This window comes from Tursiops truncatus, chromosome 7 (genome assembly GCF_011762595.2).
Source record: "Tursiops truncatus isolate mTurTru1 chromosome 7, mTurTru1.mat.Y, whole genome shotgun sequence".
NCBI lineage: Eukaryota > Metazoa > Chordata > Mammalia > Artiodactyla > Delphinidae > Tursiops > Tursiops truncatus.
In genome coordinates, this window is record NC_047040.1 from 4,297,721 (window position 1) to 4,320,494 (window position 22,774).

General features: G+C 46.0%; 1 protein-coding gene across 1 annotated transcript in view; it reads left to right on the top strand.

Moving 5' to 3' along the window:
• Nucleotides 1-22,774, top strand: part of DRC11 (dynein regulatory complex subunit 11) — a 170,206-nt gene that overhangs the window by 64,578 nt on the left and 82,854 nt on the right. The window contains exons 8-9 of the mRNA XM_019923654.3: nt 7,173-7,295; nt 19,390-19,465. Coding sequence (XP_019779213.2) covers nt 7,173-7,295; nt 19,390-19,465 — 199 coding nt within the window. The remainder of the gene's footprint in view (nt 1-7,172; nt 7,296-19,389; nt 19,466-22,774) is intronic.

The following is a 22,774-nucleotide window of genomic DNA, read 5'->3' on the forward strand; positions in this document are numbered from 1 at the left end:
ATCTTTCATATGTAGAGTTCTTAGTAATTAGAAAAATCTGAACACCTCAGTAGAAAAGGCAAAAAATATTAAAATAATTTTAAAAATTTTTAACTCACTAGGAAAGAAATTTAAATATAATGTTACTGTATCTCTTTTCACCTATAGGATTGCTAAAACTTTTAACTTGTGATAATAATTGGAGTTGGTGAGCATGTGGAAAAAAGTCACTCTCGCACATTGTGGCTGGATACATAAGTTAGCATGACATTTTTTGAGGGCCATGGGCCAAGTAAATATCAAAATATTTACTGCGTATACCCTTTAACCCATAAATGCTCTTCAAGGAATTTATACTAAGGAAAAAATGGAAACAAGTTGCCATAGATGGGCAACAACAGACTTTTTCTATTAGCAGCAAAATAGTAAATATTTGTGGAACATACAGTCTCTGCTGCAACTACTCAACTCTGCTATTATAACATGAAAGCAGAGACAATATGTAAATGAATGGGCATGGCTGTGTTCCAATAAAGCTTTATTTACAAACACGGGCAGCAGGCCAGATTTGGCCCATGTGATGTGGTTTGCTGATACTTGCCATAGGTGACTGAAACAGCTGTTCTTGTCTGCACTGTTCACAGCATTGACAGAGAAGAAACAGGCTGATGTTCATTACTAGGGAATTAGTTAAGTAACGTGAAACATTAACTAAGCAGCAGTAAAAACCATGCTGTAGATGAGGTTTTGTCAGCACTACTGACGCCACAGTCAGCATCCCTGGCTTCCTCTGCTTCCCCGCCTGAGCCCTCAGGATCAAGGGGAAGAGCTCTTCTCCCAACTCCCTGTCAAAAGCCAACATCAGCTCCCAAAGCCTTCTCTCCACCCTCCTGTCCTTCTCCCCTGAACTGTGTGACCACTTAATAACCACCCTCTTGTTGGCAGTTCGAGCCCTCCCTTGAGTGACTGTCATTTTGATGTGATGTTATTTCACTTTTTTACATGTTTAGGTCTTGTCCCTCCAGCTAAATCATCCGGCACAAGTTGTGTCTTGAAAGCCCATGACAAGCAGCCAGACATGTTTCATGTTAGTTTTTAAAGGTAACAATTATAGAATTAAGAATGTTGGTGGAATGTCTAAATTGTCCATCAGAAACTCTCAGAAGTAGAATTAATGTCCAGTCAAACTAAAAGCAAAAGAAAACAGAAGACGTCTGGTTAACACGTACACTAAAATCAAACAAAGGGAGCCCCAAAGCAGCATGACTTTAAAAGGCAGATGACTGAAGAGTCAGGACAGCATTGTGGTGAAGAATCCGAGTTCCACTAGGTCTGCAGCCTTAGGCAAGTGACTTCCCCGCTGCGTCTCAGTTTTCTTGTCTGCGGATGGAGATGCTAAAAACACCTGCCTCCCTGGGCCGATGCAATAATTAGATGAGATGATACACGTAATGTACTCAGAACAGAGCTTGGCACCCTGAAATCATTCAGAAAGTCTTAGCAATGGTTACTAATGGGAGGAGAGGGAGCAGGAGGGAGAGGAAAAAAGGAAGAGGAGAAGGTGGGAGGGGAGGGGAAGAGGCAGAAGAGATAGACCAAACATAATCACTATAACATACACGTAAACAGTCAAATTTCTATTTGTAAAAACAAAACGGTGCAAATACTTTTTCTGAAGTGAGCGTAATCACATTGATGCCAAGCCCCCCAAAAGATGGAATACAAACAGAACCCCAGGTCAGTCTTCCTTATGAGCATAAATGCAAAAATTCAAAGAGAAATATTAGCAAAACACTACAATCAGTGGTGTTTACTCCCGAACGCAAGCACTGCTGTGTTTTGGATGTTCTGTGAATACATTGCATCATGTAAAGAGATCCAAAAGGGAAAACCATAAGCTCATCACTGTGGGTGCTGAAAGGGCATTTTACAAATTCAACTCCCTGTCTTGATATTAAAAAATAAAACAAAAAATGGAATATATGGATACTTCTTCAACATGACAAAATATTTCTTAGTTCAAAAGTTAATATCATGCTTAATGAAATTCACAAGAAACATTTCCACTGGTGTCATGAAAAATACAAGGATGGCCATTATCACCATTGACCCACAGGATCTATTGAACACTATTACACAAGAGGAAGAATGTAGAGATAGAGAATTGGAATGGAAGAGGGGAAATGGTCACTTTTTGCAGATATGTTCTGTACTTAGAAAAGCAAAGAGAATAAACTGAAAAACGCCTTAAACAATATGAGAAGTAAGACGGGGAGTTACAAAATTAATATGCAGAAAGAGAAAGCTTTTCGACGTTCAAACAGCAGCTACATGGAAAATATATTAAAAGAGTCCATTTAGGGCTTCCCTGGTGGCGCAGTGGTTGAGAGTCCGCCTGCCGATGCAGGGGACACGGGTTCGTGCCCCGGTCTGGGAAGATCCCACATGCCACGGAGCGGCTAGGCCTGTGAGCCATGGCCGCTGAGCCTGTGCTCTGCAACGGGAGAGGCCACAACAGTGAGAGGCCCGCGTACCGCAAAAAAAAAAAAAAAAAGAGTCCATTTACAGTGGCAGCAATGACACGAAGATAAAATATCCAGGAATAAATTTGATAATAAATGTGTGTTCTATGGGAAGAAAAGCTTAAAACATTCTGAAGAATGAAAATGAGCAGATGGAAACCATATTGTGTTCTTAGGTAGGAATACTCAATGTTATAAATACTTCAACACTCCCAAACATCATCTATACATGCAGTACGATCCAAATAAAAATACCAATAGCATTTTGTTGGAGTGGGGAGTCAGGGCATGCAGAGGGTGACTGATTTGATTCTAAACTTTAGGTAGAAAGTAAATAACCAGGAATAACTAGTAAAATTCTGAGAACGAAGGGTAATGAGGAGGAACCAGCCCTGCCAGGTATTAAAACATGTTTTAAAGAGCCCATTGATACAGGCACATGACTAAATGAAAAAGAAAAGAAAATCAAGAAATATATCCAAATACACATGGAAATTTAGTATATAATAAAGAAGCATCTCATCTTTCTTGCAGAAGGAAAAGAAAAAAGACCATTTAATGAATGGTATTATAATAACCAGGTTGTCAACTGGAAAAGAAGAAAATTAATCTCTATCTCTTGATACTTTAGCCCAGAATGATTCCAAATGGATCAAAGATTTAAATGTCAAACAAAACAAAAACACAAAAGAACCAGAAGCAGCCAACAAAGAAATATGTCATAACCTCAGAGTGGGAAAGACTTTTTACCTCTGTCGCACAACCCAGGAGACATAGAAGAAAAAAAACATAAATTAAACTACATTAAAAAAAATTTTTAACCTGCATGGCAAAACCGACACCAAGTAAAGTCAAATGACAGATGACACACTGCAAGAATTATTTGTAATGAGCATCACAGATAAGAGATCAGTTTTCTAATATATAAAGAGCTCCTGCAGCTCTATAAGAAAAAACTCAATAACCCAATATTTTTAAAGCCAGAGGATATGAACAGTTCTCAGAAATGAAAATCTAAATGGATTTGAAACATAATAAAAGATGTTCAACATACAAAAAGACAATCAACCTCACACGTATAAGAGAAATGCAAATTAAAGCTACACTGACAGACAAAATTGATAGATTAAACCTCATCAAAATTTAAAACTTTGGGGCTTCAAAAGATGCCATTAAGAAAGTGCAAATACAAGAACAGACTGGAAGAAGGTATTTGAAAACTTATACTTGATAAAGGATTTGTATCCAGAATGTACAAAGAACTCTTACATTTCAATAATAAGACAAACATCCCAATCAAAAAATGAGCAAAAGACTCGAATAGACAATTCACAAGTGAATATATATGAATAACTAATAGACACATGGAAGGATGCTCAACACCGTTAGTCATTAGGAAGATGAAAGTTAAAGCTATAATAAGGGACCATTTCACAACCACTAGGATGGCTGTAATTAAATAAAAAAAAAAAAAGACAATAACAGATGTTGAGGATGTAGAGAAGAGGCAATCCCCCTACATGGCTGGTGGGGATGTAAAGTGGTGCAGCCACTTTGGAAAACCAGTTTGTCCATTTTTTAAAAGTTAAATACAAATTGACCAAATGACTCAGCACTTCCACTCTTAGGACTTTATCCAAGAGAAATGAAAACATATGTCCATGCAAAAAAAAAAAATTGTATGTGAATATTTATAGGAGCATTACTCATAATAGCCAAAATGTTGAAACAACCTAAATATCCATCCGTTGGTGAATGGGTGGGTGGAATGTGGTATATCCATGCAATGGAATATTACTCAGCCATGAAAAAGGAACAAACGATTTATACATGCTATAACTTGGGGTAACCTCAAAAGCATGGTGCACAGTGAAAGAAGCCAGACGTGAGAGACCACATAGTGTACAATTCTGTTTATATGAAATGTCCAAAAAGAGTAAATCTATGGAAGCAGAAAGTTGATTAGAGCCTGGGGAGAAGGGCAGGAGAGGGAAGACAGATTAACAATTAATGGACATGAGGGGATCTTAGTCGTGGGGTGATGGAAATGTGCTAAAGATGATTTATGGTGATGTTTGCACAACTTGATAAATTTACTAAATAATGATTGAATTGTACACGTGAAATGGGTAAACGTAGAAAATGTCAAATATGCTTCCATAAAGTTATACATATATTTTCAAAAAGAAAAATAAAACAGGTAGCAGGCCAGATATGACCTTTAGTCCCCTTAGTTTACCAAAAACGTGATGGCTGACTTCATAGGCACTAAAGTGCCCCTCTAATTTTGGGAGGTTTTGCTATAGTTGAAGATCACGAGCAAAATAAATTCCATATTGACACCTAAAAAAAAAACCCCCAAACAAATACAACAACATGCCATTTTCCACCCGTTCAACTGGCAAACATAAGCGCCGTGTCGGTGAGCGTGTGGGGAAATGCGCAGTTGCCGGCATCGCGGGCAGACGTGTAAATCAGCAGGACCCGGTGGAGGCCGTTTGATGGTCTTATACCTGTATGTGCACGTGATCCAGCGTCTCTCCTCGTGGGAATTATCCTGCACGTATGCGCGCACACTTGCAAAATGACATTTGCATGCGTTGATTCATGGCAGCTTTGTGGGTAATAGCAAAAGATTGGAAATAACCTTAATTTCCATTGGTAGGAGAATGGTCAAATAAGTGACGAATGGGGAGGAAACATTTCACTACATGCTCTTTCGTAACTTCTGAAGTGTGGATGGTGTAAATGTTTTATCTATTCAAAATAGTAAATAAACTGGGTAAAGATCTAGAGGGAACAAACAATGCTGTTGATGCAATCGATACACTGAATTTTATGCTTCACAAATAAGGATTTTATCCTCTTTTCAGATGCATATGTATATATATATATATTCAAGTTTCTGAAAGTTTCCAAACTTCCGAGAACCAAAACATGTCCATTTTCCATAAGTGCACCAGAGCATAAAAGTCCTGGCAGCCACAGTTTGGTTCTATGAGTGGAGGTGAGCCTGATCCCCAAGGAAAAAATTACTATTCTGATAACAAGGGACTTTTAATCCTATCTAAAGACACCCTTTTTATTACCAAATAATGTGCACAACATATACATCACCTCAACTCCCCAGTACCCCCTCGCTGAGCGCCCCCCGCCCCTGCAGAATCTTCATTAGAGCCTAGGGGACGGGTGAGCCTGAGGGTGGTGTGGAGTTAGACACATGACTGTAGGTTTTATTTTTTTAAGTCCAGATGGTGCCTGAATAGTCTGCTTTGTTCATGATAAAGCTGTTTTGAACACTTTTAAAGGTACGAAGTAAGCTCCTAAAAACAACATAGCTATAAATTCAAAAATACAATACTAGAAAATAAACTTCAGCATTTTAGCAAATCACAGCAAGGCAGAATCAAAGCAGGCTTGATCCCAGGAGGATGGTTAAGTACAACACACTAGGGGTGAAATGATATTAGCCCTTTTTTTGAAGTGCATACCTTGCTCTCCAGAAGTAACCACTGTGCTGAATTTGGTGTTTATCATTCCCTCACATTTCTTACACTTTGACTGTGTGTGTATGTATCCTGAAACCGTAACCGTCAAGTATCATTTTTTTGTTTCACTAGATGCATTTCACAATGAAGGATAAATTTAGAGGTATCGTTCAGCATCTTGCCTCTTTACCTTCTACATTATGCAGGTCATCCCGGTTAGCACCTGTTTGAATCCCGGCTCAAGCCACTTACTAGCTGTGTGTGTTGACCGTGGGACTGAACGCTCTGCGCCCCATTTCCCTCATCGATAAAACAGGTCGCTAACAGCTTCCACCCGTGGGCTGTGCTCGGCAGTAACTGAGCTCGTCTTTGTGACGCTCTTAGAGCCATGCCTGGCGATCATTAGTGCCGTGGATGGAAGTGTTGACTTCATTCTAAAACTGAGGAAACTGAGGCTCAGAGAGGTTATCCTGCTTGTCTCAGTCACGTGACCAGTGGTGAGCAGAGCCCGAGGGTCAAACAGGCTATGTGTCCCATCACGGTCACCATCCTACCTCCCAGAATTCACAGTGGGAGAGAGCTCAGTAAATACCTGCTGTATTGAATGGAATTATATAGCTTTTTACAGACTTCCACTAATTCTCCGGTGATGCTAATCCTATGTGAACCAGGTATTTTTTAACCAATATTTTAAATTTTAGGAGAACAAATGGATTTTCGTAGGAAATACAAATTAAATCACAGGTGAAAGACACCACCTCTGAGGAGAGACGCATGATCATATATGGAGTCCAAGCAGGAGTCCTTGGCTGGGATCTGGGGAAGGGGTGTGCGTGGGCCGGTGCTTGGGCTGCGGCTGAGATGCTGACGGAGCCGAGACCTTTCCTGGTGTTCGTGGAACCCCTGGGAGCCAGAGCAGCTCTGAACCCACAGGGAATTGGTTCAGAAATGTCCACCCTCTCTATATATCTGCCCTCCAAGATCCCACTGCTGCCTCCACTGATGAATCCAGCCAAAGGCAGATGGCAGGAGGGAGACCAATGCTGCTAGGAGGGCTGGGTCTGTGGGCCCAGAGCAGGGCAGAGGAGGGACACTGCACAAATACTTCCTTCCAGATGGGAAAAATGGTCCTCATCTCGATCCAACTCTATGAAAAAGCCACGATGATTTTGTTTTTTACCAGGTTATCGAGGATATTATTGCAAGCCAAGAAGAGGAGGAAAAAACCAAAAAGAAGAAAGAGGAAGAGAAACCCAAAAAAGGCAAAAAAGGAAAGGAAAAGAAAGAAACAAAGGAAAAAAATAAGGTAACGTATTTGGAATTTGGGGATTTTTTTGCTTTTTTGCTTTAAATCCGTGGAATAATCTCAAATTTGTTGAGACTATAGTCACTCGTTTCCTTGGGAACCATGCTATCTACCAGCTGTTTTCCTTTTTTTCTTCTTTTTTTTTTAATGAAAGCTGACACTTTTATTTTCTTATTTGTTATTTATTTTATACATATTCGTGTATATATGTCAATTCCAGTCTCCCAATTCATCCCACCACCACCGCCCCGCCACTTTCCACCCTTGGTGTCCGTACGTTTGTCCTCTGCATCTGTGTCTCTGTTTCGGCCCTGCAAACCAGTTCATCTGTACCGTTTTTCTAGATTCCACATTTGTGTGTTAATATACAATGCTTGTTTTCCTCTTTCTGACTTACTTCACTCTGTATGACAACCTCTCGGTCCATCCACGTCTCTACAAATGACCCAATTTTGTTCCTTTTTATAACTGAGTAATATTCCATTGTATATATGTACCACATCTTCAGTTTTCTTTTCATGTTGGTCAACAGTTGCCATCTTTTCTATGACTCATAAATACCTATTAGGATAAGGAGTGGTTTCAACAACTCAGATACTTTACATTATTCACAAATGTGATAGCTTTGAATTTTCATTCTTCAAGATAAATGATTCCACGCATCTTTTCTCAAGGGTAGAGACAAGGAACGGTTCTTGGCAAACTAAGTGACCGCTACAAAGTCAAAATAATTGTGTCTGCTTTCACCAAAGTGTGTTCATTTCCATTTATCACTTCACGTCGACATCTTGGACCTGTTTTAACAGGACTTGTTTCTTACTACCCAAAGGAAAGCAGAGTTCAGAGTCACTGCGGGCCGGGCATACCCTGTGCAATGGGGTTGCTGGGTGGTGGGCGGGCAGGGGGGTGCTGCTGTCCTGGGTGCGATCGGAGGGGTTTTCACCCTCAAACATGTGGAGAGACCACTGCCAGGGTGGTGGTTCTCTCTCTGCATAAACTCCTTCTTTGGGAAATGGAATTCAGGCTGAAAGCTAGTGTCGTCTGAAAACGTGAATATGTTCACTGTAGCGGCTGGCCCAGACAGATACTGCTTCACAGCTGACCGAAACCCTGATCTGAATCGGAGCGGATCCCGCAAGGTTGTGTCCCTCTGTGACTGTCCAGAAGCAGAGGCCCAGGTCTAGCTCGAGTAGCCGTGGCCACGATCCTCATGTTCTGAGGATGCCCACTGACGCGCAGACTCGCAGATTTCTCTGTGGGAGAAGCAACTCCCTGGGGTCTGGTAGGTGCATCACAGTGAGAGAAAAATCGGACGGGCTACGTAGTCAAGGAGTGATTGGACCAAGGAGGCAGAAGTTGTGAGCAAGGGAGAGGGGGTGATGGTGAGTATAAAATGTCAATACCCAAAGTCCACGAAGATGCAAGTGATAGAAGCCAACCTCTTGTTTAAAATCCTTTGCCTTGATTGAGGCCGACACTGCAGGCGAGGGTCCTTTCCAGTGGTCACGCCTGCACGGTGATATGCGGAAATCAAGCACCTGCCCCTGCTGTCCTGCCCTCTCTAACTGTGTTCCATTGTTTTGCTGTGCGGACAAAAGAAGAGAGACCCCTCCCCACTCATGTTGAGAACAGCCCACTCCACTGTAGTGGATGCTGAATGGGGCCCCTCTGATGCCCCCTTCAGGACCAAGGGGCTCAATCCCCAGCTACCCAGGATGCGGTGCTGACCCCTCACACTTAGTCCCTCCCCAGGAACTGTTCAGGGTCTAGGGGGGTGCTTCAAGTGATGTGAGCCGCCGCCACGGGGCACGGGCCTTCAAGGACAGTCACATTAGGGACTTCCCTGGCGGTCCAGTGGTTAAGAGTCTGCGCTTCTACTGCAGGGGCACGGGTTCAACCCCTGGTTGGGGGACTGAGATCCTGGAGGCCTGCACAGTGCAGCCAAAAATAAATGAATAAATAAATAAATGAAATGAAATGAAATGAAATGAAGAAATAGCATCATCTTGGGAAAAAAAAAAAAGATAGTCACATCAGGGTACAAAGACCCAGCCCCTCACCTCCCAGGACAACTCTGAAGTGTTCTCCTAGCTCCTGGGCTCCCTGTGGGATCAGCTACCACTCTCTTGCAATTGCATCCCAGTTCAGCTCCCCCTCTACCCAGTTCAGCTCCCCCTCTGTCCAGCTCAGCTCCCCTTCTACCCAGTTCAGCTCCCCGTCTGCCCAATTCAGCTCCCCCTCTACCCAGTTCAGCTCCCCCTCTGCCCAATTCAGCTCCCCCTCTACCCAGTTTAGCTCCCCGTCTGTCCAGTTCAGCTCCCCCTCTACCCAGTTTAGCTCCCCGTCTGTCCAGTTCAGCTCCCCCTCTACCCAGTTCAGCTCCCCCTCTGTCCATCTCAGCTCCCCTTCTACCCAGTTCAGCTCCCCCTCTGCCCAATTCAGCTCCCCCTCTACCCAGTTCAGCTCCCCCTCTGTCCAGTTCAGCTCCCCCTCTACCCAGTTCAGCTCCCCCTCTGTCCAGCTCAGCTCCCCTTCTACCCAATTCATCTCCCCCTCTACCCAGTTCAGCTCCCCCTCTGTCCAGCTCAGCTCCCCTTCTACCCAATTCATCTCCCCCTCTACCCAGTTCAGCTCCCCCTCTGTCCAGTGCCACTTCTCTCCCTCCCTCCCTTACAGGTGATATTCCCAACAAGCCACCTGCACGTCCTCCGTCTCAGTGTTTCCAGGGAACCCCACCCAAGGGACCAGCTATTTGCTCTGTCTCATGGACTTACAAAGCTTTCAACCTTGTTACCCTTGTGATATTTTAAAAAGGGTCTATTTTCCCTTTATGGAGATTAGTTGAAATATTCAGATGTTTTTATATGAGATCTTTCCCAAGTTTTCTGACTATATGTATGGGGCTGACAACTGAGAGATGACCAAGTGTTATAAAAATACTCAAAGAATAACCATACAGCTTTGCTGTTGTGGTTAGGGGTTAGAGTTAGGGGTGAGTCAGTATCTGCAAGTTAAACAAAACTCGTTTCCTCTGTTTCCTGCCTTACCCTCTAACCAGGATGAATAATAGACGTCTTTTTCTACAGGTCAAAATACTAATTTCCACACAAGGATTTGAATAGCTGGTCTCAGGAATGCTTCCTGATTCTTTAGGAATGATTTTAGAATAAGACTTTAAAAGTCAATGGAAAAGGCAATCTGATCTATAAGAAACATACCAACATCATTTAATTGTATCAAGCTTTCGTAGAGATTAACATTTCACATTTTAATAATCACATTGTCACTGTGTAGACCTGTACTTTTCATATAAATTCATTTGTAAGTAATTCTGAAGGATTTTCCCCATCATTTGCAACTACTTCATAAATGCTGATGTACTCAAACTTTGCTTTTTTGTCCAAAACCATTCATCATTAAGTGACTATTTAAGAGCTAGTTAATAAAACACTATCACTCAACAAAGACCAGATTGTGTAGCAGATAGTTTCAGATTTTTATGGAACAAGCTTCACTAACAGTGAATTTTAATTTGCAAGTGTCAAACTCACTCATGCATATTTAGAGGAAGAGATGCTTAGAATAAAATTGAAATTCTTCCAGTTGTCCCTTTTCTTAGGCTCTGCTTCAAAATTATCTTGCCAGGTGGAGGAGGGTTTTAAAAATTAACTGTATCAAGTGAGCTGTCTTTTGGGTTTGGGGTTTTTTTTTTCTGGAACAAATTAGAATTTTACGGGTGCAGGCAGAACAGTAGGGCAATAGGGGGTCTATGGGTTCCCTGGAAACACTGAGACGGAGAACGTGCAGGTGGTTTTTTGGGAACATCACCTGCAAGGGAGGGAGGGAGAGAAGTAGCACTGGACAGAGAGGGGGAGGTGAACTGGGTAGAGGGGGAGCTGAACTGGGTAGACGGGGGAGCTGAACTGGGTAGAGGGGGAGCTGAACTGGGTAGACGGGGGAGCTGAACTGGGTAGAGGGGGAGCTGAACTGGGATGCATTTGCAAAGGAGCATAAATATCCAGGGAGTAGCTGTTGGGAGGGGCCTGGAGGGTGAGTGGATCGTAAGGCTGGGCGGGGGCAGTATTCCAGGCAATCTCCAAGCCACAGAACCAGAGGACAACTTCAGAGCATGGATGACAGGAGGCCAGGATAGCTATGCAGTGTGTGGAACCCGGAAAGGCTGCAGCAGGCAATGAGTGATCCCTTGGGGGGCCTGGCAGAGACTTCTGCAGAGAGAAGGTGGACAGAGAGAAGACCCTGTAAAGAGGCCGAAAAGACAAGCTATAGACTAGGAGAAAGTATTTTCAAATTATATATCTGACAAATAATTTGTATCTAGAATATATAAAGAATTCTCAAAATTCAACAGTAAGAAGAAAAAGTGTCTTTCTTTGAAATCTTTTGTTTTAAATCCATCTCTAAAAGTATTGAGGATTGCAGGTAAGGAGATCCCCTTAAACGAGGGCTTTGATAGAGGAGATGCTGGTGGCAGAAGGACATTTTCTGCAGACCAATAGCAATCTCTGCAAATATGATTTCAATACCAACATAATTTTATTTGCCTCACTCTGGACCTCATGTTGGCTTTAGAAACAAAAATACAGAAAAAGAGCACTCTGTGATCCATCCCTACAATTCTTTTCTCTTTCTTGTTTTTCAATGTTCCGAATGTTCCACCATTTGGAGCTACTTTCAGTGGTTTTGTCCTGCCCATGACACATGCTCACGCGAATACTAAGGAGTCTTCTGTAAGTTTCCTCCAGCCATAAAATGACCTGACGTGGTGCTCACTTCTTCTGGAAAGATCCTTGGACCTATCCATATGCAGCACGATTAGCTTGAAAAGCTATTGTTTGTCCGCAGTGCCACCCAGCCGCTCTGACCACAGTGCCCCTTGGCCCAAGGAGGTGCTCCACATTGAACCGTGGAGCCAACCACGTTCTTATATAATTTTAGAGTATTTCAAACCGAATTTTGCACTACTTCACACAGATGGAAAAGTGAGTGTCATGGGTTTCCAGAGGCTGCTATCAGGAACAAGGATTTCATTATGGAAATATACATACCGAGCATCTTCTGTGTCCACTGAAGTGCAGTAAGAGAGCGGATATAAGGAAGTGAGAGGCTTCTGGGCTGTAGAGGCAGGGGCTCTTAACCCGGGGAACACGGACCCTATGGATACACACCCTGAAATTGTACAGAATTATGCGAGATGCATTCTCCTGGGAAGAAGGTGTATGGGTTTTCTTTGTGTTTTCAAAGGATTCTTCCCTCTAAAAAGCTCAAAAACCACTGCATACGGAAAGGACATATTGGGTTGTTTAAGGGAAGGGCCAAGAGAAGCACTGCAAACTCAGAGGAGAGTGAGGCTCTATCAGCATTGGAAAAGGTGGAGGCTTCCCGGAGGGGGTGGCGTCTCAGGAGAGCTACCGGAGTGTACGCACATCTCGTCATCTCAGGGGAACAAAATCTCCTGGCCGCTGCCCCACCTCCTGTGCTGCACTTGCAATCTCTTCTTCCCGCAGCAGCCAGAGTGCCCGGACTCCAGTGTAACTCTGATCAGCACTCCTAACAACGCTTGAAACTCAGGAGCTGTGCAGTATTTATTTCTGAAGGAATGAGGAAGTACTCAGGTGAGGACCCTAGGGTGGAAATGGTGGATGGAAAAACATGGAAAAGATGCAGGAGATGTGGCAAAGGATAACCAGCCTGGTGGACTGGGTGTTTGAGGTGGAGAAGGAGACCAGGAGTGGAGGTGGCTTCCAAGCGTCTTGAGCAACAGGAACTGGCTTCAGAACCTTGATGGTGGGACATCCAGGTAGATGTCCGACAATCAGCTAGAGGTTCAGCATGAACTCAGGTGGGGTCAAGACATGGTGTCGTTGCAGGAGTTGCCCCTGTGCAGGAAGCCCTAGTGAAGGCGGGAGGATGGGTGGGTTTTAGGAAAATCAGTGTGGGTATATGTTGGAGGGTCTGGATTACATCCATCTATGAGGGCAGGGGGAAGAGGTGAAACCAACCAGGGAGATGGAGAAAGCCTGGCGGCAGGGAGAAATTCAGCACAAGGCCGCTCCTATCTAATTTTCCACCTGGGTGAATTTCTAGAAGGAGGAAAGGAACGTTTCCCTTCTGTTCCCCTCAGTCCATTCACCATGAGAAGTGAAAACTAAGAATACGATGGAGGCAGAGTCAGGAGATTCTTGAAAGAGAAGGGACCACCGGTGTCAAATGCCACAGAAAAGTCAAGGAGGAAGTCAAGGAGGAAGCTTGAGAAAGAAAGTGTGGTGACGAGCACATCACTGGGACTATTTCAGGGCGGCAGGTGACAGGCAGGCAGGGGACTCTGGCTGAGACATGTGGGCAGCTGGTGGACACACCTCCTTCAGGAAGTTGCAACATGATGACGTTAGTCGAGAGAGGACTTTAAGATGGGGAAGAACTGTAAATGTGCCGGGACCAAGGGAAAAGTGCCCCTGGCCTGGGAGAGCTTAAAATTATCAGGAGGTGATGCCGAATAGAGTAAGACAAGGTTTCTCGGCAGCAAAAAGCAGTCGAGGAGAAGCCGGGAGAAACACAGGCGTGTGAAGAAGTGAGAAGAGTGTGGAGAAGGGGAGACCATTGCATTCAAATGGCCTCTGTCTTCTCAGTATAACAGGAAGCAAGTTTGAAACTGGTGTGACACTGCTCCGCTAAGAAGGACACAGCGAGATGCATGCAAAGACAACAGGCAGGTGGAGAACCCACTTACACGGGGACCGTCTCGGGCTTTGGTTGCTACAGCTGTCCCACCCCACCAGCTGGGTATCGCCCGGACCAGAACCAGACTGATTCAGGTGGACTGTGTTCTCTGGACCCTGATTTCCTAAACTGTGACTTTCTGGAAAGGTCATAGAGATTTCCTTCCAGGAGAAGTAAGCGCTAAAGACGGGAGGATCCCGGGATTCCGTTGCTGGCCTGGCCCTACCCTGCCAAGGCTCATCTAATTAGCACATCAAGCGTTATATAACGTCACTCAAGCAGTACGTGTTCAACGGAGAGGGGAAAAGAATCACTGCTTAGCAGAAAGAGAAAAATAAATAGAAGTTGCCCTTGCACCCAGGACCCAAAGTTAATTGTCATTAACATGTTGGTGTATATACCCTTCCAGAAAGTTCTTTATGCATATATATATATATATATATATATATATATATATATAGTTTCTTAAGATACATTATTTCCAGTAACTGTTAATTGTCACGTCCTGTGGAGATGTGAAGTCAAGATACAGGTAAGGATTCTAAGCAGAAGCGTGTCAGTTAAGCTACGAGAAGGCTGAGTGTTCGCTTGAGCTAAGTCTTCTTAAAGGGCAAGGAGGTCAGCCAGGTGGACAAAGGTAAGAGTGGCTCCCCAGCAAAGGGGGCCTGTGAGGCCTCCAGGGGTGGGCGCAGAGCCTGGGTGGTGGTGAGTGGGCTGGGGAAGGAGACACGCTGGCGGTCCGGATGGCCTGAGGGAGAAAGTAGTATATTCCACAGTAATAGCCAGGCAGCTCCTTCTGACAAAAATTAAACCTAAACACCCACAGAGAACATTGGGACAGATGTATTGAGGACATCGCTGTACATTTTTAGACTTCAAATTGTAGGTTTTGTCGGATCCGCCGCACATCTTTCATGTGGGAAGGCCAAAAAGGTTGAGTAACTAATTCTCCAGTCTCAATGGAATGTGAGAGCAGAAAAGGCAAATGGCATTCTAAATGCAAGCTTGAAAACAGTCATGAGATGATGAAGTATTTTTACAAGTCAAATTTCATGAGACATCACATTATTTTCATACATGTTTATTTTTAAAGGCAGTTTTTAATGATGATAGCTTCTGGGATGATTTTTTCACTTCTGGATCTAAAAGCGGATTATAATTTCACTCTCAGCTCAGTGGGAAGTAATCAGCCTCTTCCCAGTCACAGCAGCCTCACTCCTACCCCAGGACAGAGACCCTAAGGGAACCATCAGATAATCTGAAAGCCACAAGCGATCAGTTGGACATTTGGACTTGTATGTTAATAGGTATATGCTGAAACACATACCCCCATTTAAAAAACGGAACAAGGAGCTTCCCTGGTGGCGCAGTGGTTGAGAGTCCACCTGCCGATGCAGGGGACGCGGGTTTGTGTCCCAGTCCGGGAAGATCCCACATGCCGCAGAGCGGCTGGGCCCGTGAGCCATGGCCGCTGAGCCTGCGCATCCGGAGCCTGTGCTCCGCAACGGGAGAGGCCACAGCAGTGAGAGGCCCGCATACCGCAAAAAAAAAAATTAAAAAAAACGGAACAGGGACTTTCCAGTGGTTAAGTCTCAGCGCTTCCACTGCAGGGAGCACGGTTCGAGCCCTGGTCGGGGAACTAAGATCCCGCATGCCGCATGGTGTGGCCGAAAAAATTTAAAAAAAAAAAAAAAAAAACCGGAAGAGTTGTGACCCTACTTGAATTTTGACACTTACCTACTAATGTGAAGTGCCGACCGTCCCTCCACCCACAGACCACCTCAGATGCACACGTTGGCTAATAGAAAATTTCAAGAGGGCTTCTGTTCATCTGAGTCCCTCTTTAAGCCAGGCTAGAAATCATCCTAACGGTTAACATTTGGGGAGGGGCGTGGCCAGGCACACTGTTTACCTCTGTCTGCTCTCCTAACTTCACCAAGACAAATACCTAGGATACGATATCTGACAATGAAAAATCTTTTGGAATCCTCTGCATTTTTCTCTGTATCGCTATCTCGATGATTAAGGAAAAAAATTGTGTTGTATAAGGACCCATGTCACACGATAGATGGTAGATAGATGGTAACTTACTAAAAATTGTCAGTGTCAGTGATATTTACAACATTTCTGAACGAATGCAAAGGCTGGACATGTCTAAGACGCTGTCTCTTATTGGGACTCACTGGGCCTACTGGGTGGCAACACCAGCGCACTCAGGTCAGCAGACAGTGAGATGGAGCCAGGGCGCGTGGAGGGCTCAGGACCTGGCCGGCGTGGGCTGGAGCCGGGAGTCGCAGGACCCAGGTCCACCGGGACCAGCTCTTCTGTCCACCCCCTTCTCTGAAGAAGGCCGTATGGTGGCTGGGACCACCTGCCTGCCTGTCATCTGTGTGCCCCCGCCAGTGCAGAGGGAGCCAATGTGGCTGCCCAGTCCAGCTCCTCGGGGTCAGGCTGCTCCAGGAGAGGCGCGTCTCTCTGGCTAGAACACTCTCCAGCCACTCGGCTGCGCTGGGAGTTGTGCCCGAGGAGCTTCCATCAGAAAGGGATGTTGTTCAAGGCAGGCACCATTGACAGGTGCAACTGTACTTGTATGACCCCTTCACGGTGAAAGATTCAGAAAAAAAAAGTGACTTTGGAGTTGAGAGGGTAACACCTCCTCATGGAATTTCTCTCTCCCAATAATTGTCAAAATGAGAAAGATATTAAGTGTTTCAAACAGCAACCAAAGGAAAGGATATGTCCAATGAACTATTGACCAAAGGAAGAAATATCTCTGAAAAGGAAAGCAGACGTGTTCCATCGTGCTTTCTCTCTGGTTAAAAGGTGTCTCCTGTGACGGCCAGTTATGTCATTACCACGTGGAAAGCCGTGGGAACCGCTAACGTCCACTGTCATTCTGTGCAATCAGGATCAGATGTTTCCAAAACTGGTCTTAACAGTGTTTTACTCCCCTTGAGAACTTGATATTTATTATAGAAATAAAGCTGTACAAATAGACCCATAAATCTTATTTTTACTTACGTGCGTTAAACGCCTGGAGAACAGGCCTGATGCTGGTTCCATATGGGGTGCAAAACGTCAGCAAGACGGAATCCTCCTCCATGGGGGCCCACAGCCCAAGAGAGCAGCTAAGGCAGGCACACAAATAGCCCATAACATGCACAGAGAAACAGGCGCCGGGAAGGATGAGCAGATCCTGCTGAGCGAGGGGAGAGTCTTTCTGACCTGGGACAATCCAGGACGGCTTCACAGAGGAGGGGATATTTGCCTCAGACCTAAGAAGAATTTTCCACAGAAGAAGATGGGAAAATGAATTCTGGTCAGAGATAGGTGGGCATCCTGACCCCCTCCGGCCTGTGCCCGTGCTCCAGCCAGAGTCATGACCCGACAGGCAGATCCATTCATGCCAGGCTCCTGCGGGGACCGCCAGGTGGCTGCCCTGCTCTCAGACCAAGTTCACACTCTCTGAGGAACACGGCTCATGGGCCTTCCAAAGCCCGTCCCCTCTCTGTGTCTCTGTCTCTGTGTCTCTGTCTGTCTGCTGGCCCTGTTCCGTACGCCCCTGCCCTACTAACTTCCAGTTACCAAAGGCAACGCGGCCTTCCAGCTCAGACTCACACGGACTGGTCCCTCTGCTGAAAGCGCTTCCATGATGCTCCCTTTGCTTTCCCTCCCCCCGCCTCACCTCTACCCATGAAGGCGCACACTCACCACCTGTAGGGGCTCCCAGAGGCCAAATACAGGACGATCTGAGTATCTAAAACCAAAAGAGAAACAGCACGTCCATCAGCAACGCACTGACTAAAAAATACAAAAGATCCGTGAATGCCTGATGATACCCAGGCGGGGAGAGAGATGAGGAATATCTCTGAGAGTATTCATTAGCTATTTTAGATGCCCCTTTCTGTCCACGAATCATCTGTTTCATCCAAGGACATGGCTTTTTCCAGCACTGGTCTTCTCCGTGCTTCTCGGGCTGATTCTTCCCGAATGCCTGGGTGTCCCGGGCTGTGTGAGTGAGTGGGGCTCCTTCCCCCGTGAGCTTTGATTTCCTGTGGATCCTGGAAAGTGGGTCAGTTGCGCCACAGGCGTGGAGCCCCCAGGAGTTCTGGGTCCAGGTTCTCCCCCCGCTTCTGCAAGGCAGGTGGCCTCGCGAGGAGGCTGTGTTAGCCCCTGCGTGTTCTGTGAGCTGTGGTTCAAGCAGGTCCCCCGTGTCACCCCACCCCCGCAGAAGGCAGAGTCCTCCCGCCACCCTGACCTCCTCCTGGGAGCTCCCATCGCTCTCGTGAGCTCGTTTCACGTGTCTTCCCGACTGCCACGTGGAGTAGGGGAGGAGAGGTAGGCGGGGATCCGGCACACGGGCGCTGCCGAACCACGGCCCATGGCACGTGGGGTCCCAGAAACGAGAGTGCGTCCTGTGCCCAGAGTCACCAGAGATGCTCACCGTCTTATGGCCGCTCCTCCTTCAAGCTGTACAGAGAGCACTTTGATTGCTTTGGGAAACTCCCCATAGACATGGTGTAGACCAGCATCCTTCCTTTTGCCCTTTGTGGGGTGACAATAACCAGGATTTTGGTCATCGGGCACCAGACTCTTAATACAGTACAAACATTATTGCCCAGAAACGTCAGATGGGGCTTGGCGAGGTATGGCTCTTCAGGACGCGGAACAGCCCTGGTGGTGTAGGGCGACTTCTGCTGGGGGTCGGGGCAGACCCTCCAGCTGCAGTGGCCGGTGTCCCTGCAGCTCTGATCTGGCTGCACAGGGGCAGCCGGGACCAAGGGTGGCATGGCCGGGCTCTCTCTGCAGCGGGGGCCCGGGGCAGGGAGGGTGGCAGGACCTCCAGCTCAGGCTGGGGCTCAGGACTGGCTTCCTGGCCCAGGGAGGGGACAGGCAAGCCACGAAAGGAGCAGCCCAGGTGCTCCTGCAAACCACCACCTGACAAGTGGTGGAGCAGAACACAGACGGAGAGCAGCAGCAAACCTGGGTCACGCGAACATGGCGAAGGAGGTGGCAGGACGTGGGTGGGCATCAGCTTTCAGAGCAAGGAAGGAGCAGAGCATCAGAGGACAGGACCAAACTCGGGGTGGGGTACCCCAGGGAGCCTGAAGGTAGAGCCAGGTCTCCACACCACCCCCGCCCTGGTCGGTGGACACAGCACTCCCTGCTCAGACTGGTCAGCAGGGAAACTGCCCAGGTGGGCAGACGAGGGGCTGGGCCTTCACCGCACGAACCAGAAAAGAGTCTACGTGCTTCTCTGTAGCCACAGCAACCACGATGTACGTGCCTCTTGCTGTCTGATCCCGACAGGTAAACTCTGCCTGGAGTTAACAAGCGTATTATTCTGCTTTCACAGGACGAAGGTGACGGCTGGCAGATGTCGCCGAGTGTTTTCCTTCATACGATGCAAGAAGGAAACGACGTATACAAAGGTCAGTTGAGCAGAATAGGTGTGCTCCTGTCCACCCAGTGCGGCCTCAGCCTCTGTTGGGCAGAATTTGGTGCCCAACCACGAGAGGCTGCAGACATGCAATTCACAGCCAAGACCTTCTGTCCATCTCTCTTTTAGAATTCCTTTGGGTGGCTTCAAGGCATATACCTGGTAAAAGAGAAAGATGAGAACATCATCTAAGCCCCTGTTCCGTGTTAAACCCTTGAGACTCCAGCTGAACATTCTCTTGCTAGGAATGAAAGGGAAGAAGGATTTTCCCTGGATTGTTTAAATTAAGAAAATCAATGCCGTATGTACAGTAAAATGTTTTAATCCTATTAGACTAAGACTCGTGCCTGAACACTGACACCTAAATCTTTTCTCCCATGTTCAGCATACTTAGCAGAGTATAATATGGCTCATTCGGCAAGTGTATGAATTGGTCTTTGAGATACTCTCATTATACTTTCCTGTGGTCCCACTCCACCCTCACAAAAAACCCCAACACAGAAGGACCTGCCAAGGCGACCCTGGCCATCAGTGTTATTTGGAAATTCCTGAAAAATGCAATAAGGGCGTGAAGTAGAATATTTCCAAACTCCAGTCACATGTGTGCCTCCTTCCTAATTCTGGTCTTAGGTGGACAGCACCGCTACTGTTATTTACTTAATATCTATTTTTAATTGATGCACGGTTTTTATCCCAATTAATTGAGCCTTATCCTCAGCAGCTATATCAAAAGTCGTTGCAGGTTTGATATGCCGGTTCTATAAAATAAGAATGTCCGTGGACTTCCCCCCAGCAATCCAGTGGTTAAGACTCCACACTTCCACTGCAAGGGGAGCGGGTTCACTCCCTGGCCAGGGAACTAACATCCCGCATGCCGTGCAGTGTGGCAAAAAAAAAAAAAAAAAAAAAAAGAATGTCCGTGTACCTCCTGAAATTCTTTCACTTACCACTAGTGGCAAGGGTCCCACTCTACCTGAGACGCTGAACGAAGGCAGAAGCACAGGGATAGGATGACCCCAGCAGGATTTAGCGACTGCTTTAATTGGGGAGGAAGGAGGTCAAAGGGTAAATTAACACCGATTAGGTGCCCGAGACGCAGAAGGCTTTGTGTTTTCGTTCCCATCTTACTTACCTTTATAACAACCAGGAGCGGTAAACATCACTTACCCACCATCAGCAGGTCTGATCTTCTATCAGGTCTACTGATAGAAGACCTGCCATCATTCACGTTTAAGAACATCAACTCTTTTTCTTTTCCATTATGGTTTATTACAGCATATTGAATACAGTTCCCTGTGCTATATACAATAGGACCTTGTTGTGTATCCATTCTATATAGTTTGCACCTGCTGACCCCAAACTCCCACTCCAACCCTCCCCCATCCCCGTCACCCCGTTGGCAGCCACAAGTCTGTTCTCTATGTCTGTGAGTCTGTTTCTCTTTCGAAGATTAGTTCATTTGTGTCATATTTTAGATTCCACACGTAAGTGATATCATATGGTATTTGTCTTTCTCTTTCTGACTTACCTCACTCAGTATGATAATCTCTGGGTCCATCCATGTTGCTGCAAATGGCGTCACTGCATTCTTTTTCATGGCTGAGTAGTATTCCATTGTATATATGTACCACATCTTCTTTATCCGTTGCTCTGCCAATGGATATTTAATTTGTTTCCATGTCCTGGCTATTGTAAATAGTGCTGCAATGAACACTGGGGTGCATGTATCTTTTCAAATTACAGTTTTGTCCGGATATATGCCCAGGAGTGGGATTGCAGGATCATACGGCAGCTCTGTTTTTAGTTTTGAGGAACCTCCATGCTGTTCTCCATAGTGGCTGCACCAACTTACATTCCCACCAAGATAATACCAACTCTTTAACAAACAATGGTGCCAAGCAATCACTATCAAAGCATCCATTCACTTACATATTCACGCAACAAACATTGATTGACTCCAGTGTGCAGGTGCAATGATAGCCTGGAGCTACAAAGCTGGCGCATGCCGTCAGCAGGCTCACAACACACCAGGTGCGGTGGCGGTAGATGGGTGGGGACAGTGGCACAAGTTGGATGGCTTGTTAGGTTGGCCTCAGCCGCCTCCGAGGGACCCAGCTAGGAATCGCAGTAAGTCACAGGCCTGGCTGTGGTACCCCCGGAACTCAGGGCTGGGTCGCAGACAATAGCTGCCGTTTGTGAAGACACCACTTCACATGACTTCATGTATTGGTCCGTACACACTGTCTTTTGTTTCGTATTCTGCACATCTATCTCCAACCTTCGAGATAATTTTCCAGGCCTTCGAACGCGTTAGGTAATTGACCAGCTACTCTTCTTCTGAACACCTCCCTTCTGGAGCCCTGCCAGCTGTCCTCCTTGGGGCTTCCTTTGCCTTCTCTGACTGTCACCCCTTCATTTTCCTGGTACTCCCTCATTTTGGTGGAGCCTGTCCTACTGGGTGTCCTGAGAGGGGCTGCCGGTGGGGAGTCTGAGGTGCCAGGTACATCTCAATGCACTCGCACTCGGGATTTGGAAGGCCTGGCTCCCTTGGCCTCTGATGTAACTGCATATGGAGAAAGAAAGAAAAATGGGGAAGAGCAAAATTCTCACCTACCTTAACAAGGAGTCAGGAGCCCGTGTCTAAAATTGACTCATCAAGAAGCAGCAGTATACGCGTGTTATCTAGACATTGGGAGAGGAACAACCAACCAAAAGAGCCCACGTGAAGCTAGATCACTTCACGCCCCCCTCCCCTGGGCCCCCCCCGACCTCAGGGCTGTCGTGCTTTCTGTTCCCCTTGCCTGGAATGCTTTTCCCTTCAGGCCTTCTCCCGCCTCACCTGTGCCCGCCCCTGACCCCACTTTACTCACCTCCCTCTGACTTCCGTGTGTGTGTTTGCTGTCTCCCCGCAGCGGGTGGGAGGGGGGCGCCAGGTCCATGAGGGCAGGGCATGAATTTCATAATTTACAAATAGATCAGATTTATGAATAAATCTGAATCTAGTCAATGCATTTTTGAATGAATGAATGTGGGAATAAATGCCACTGGACAGTGTAACTGGAAGGCAGAGTTTTTTTATTATAATCTTTTCGATACTCTGACTTTAAAATAAGGTGCATGCATTATTTTGATAAAAACAGTAATTAATTTGGGGGACATCTAATGTTCCCATGGGAAGCCTGCAGCCCCACCCAGCAAAGCTCTTGAACCGACCCACACCTGGTGTGTAATATCTGTTTCCATCAAGACTAAGAAAACACAAGCCACTCGGGAGCAGGAAACATGAGGCGTGATTTTCCTA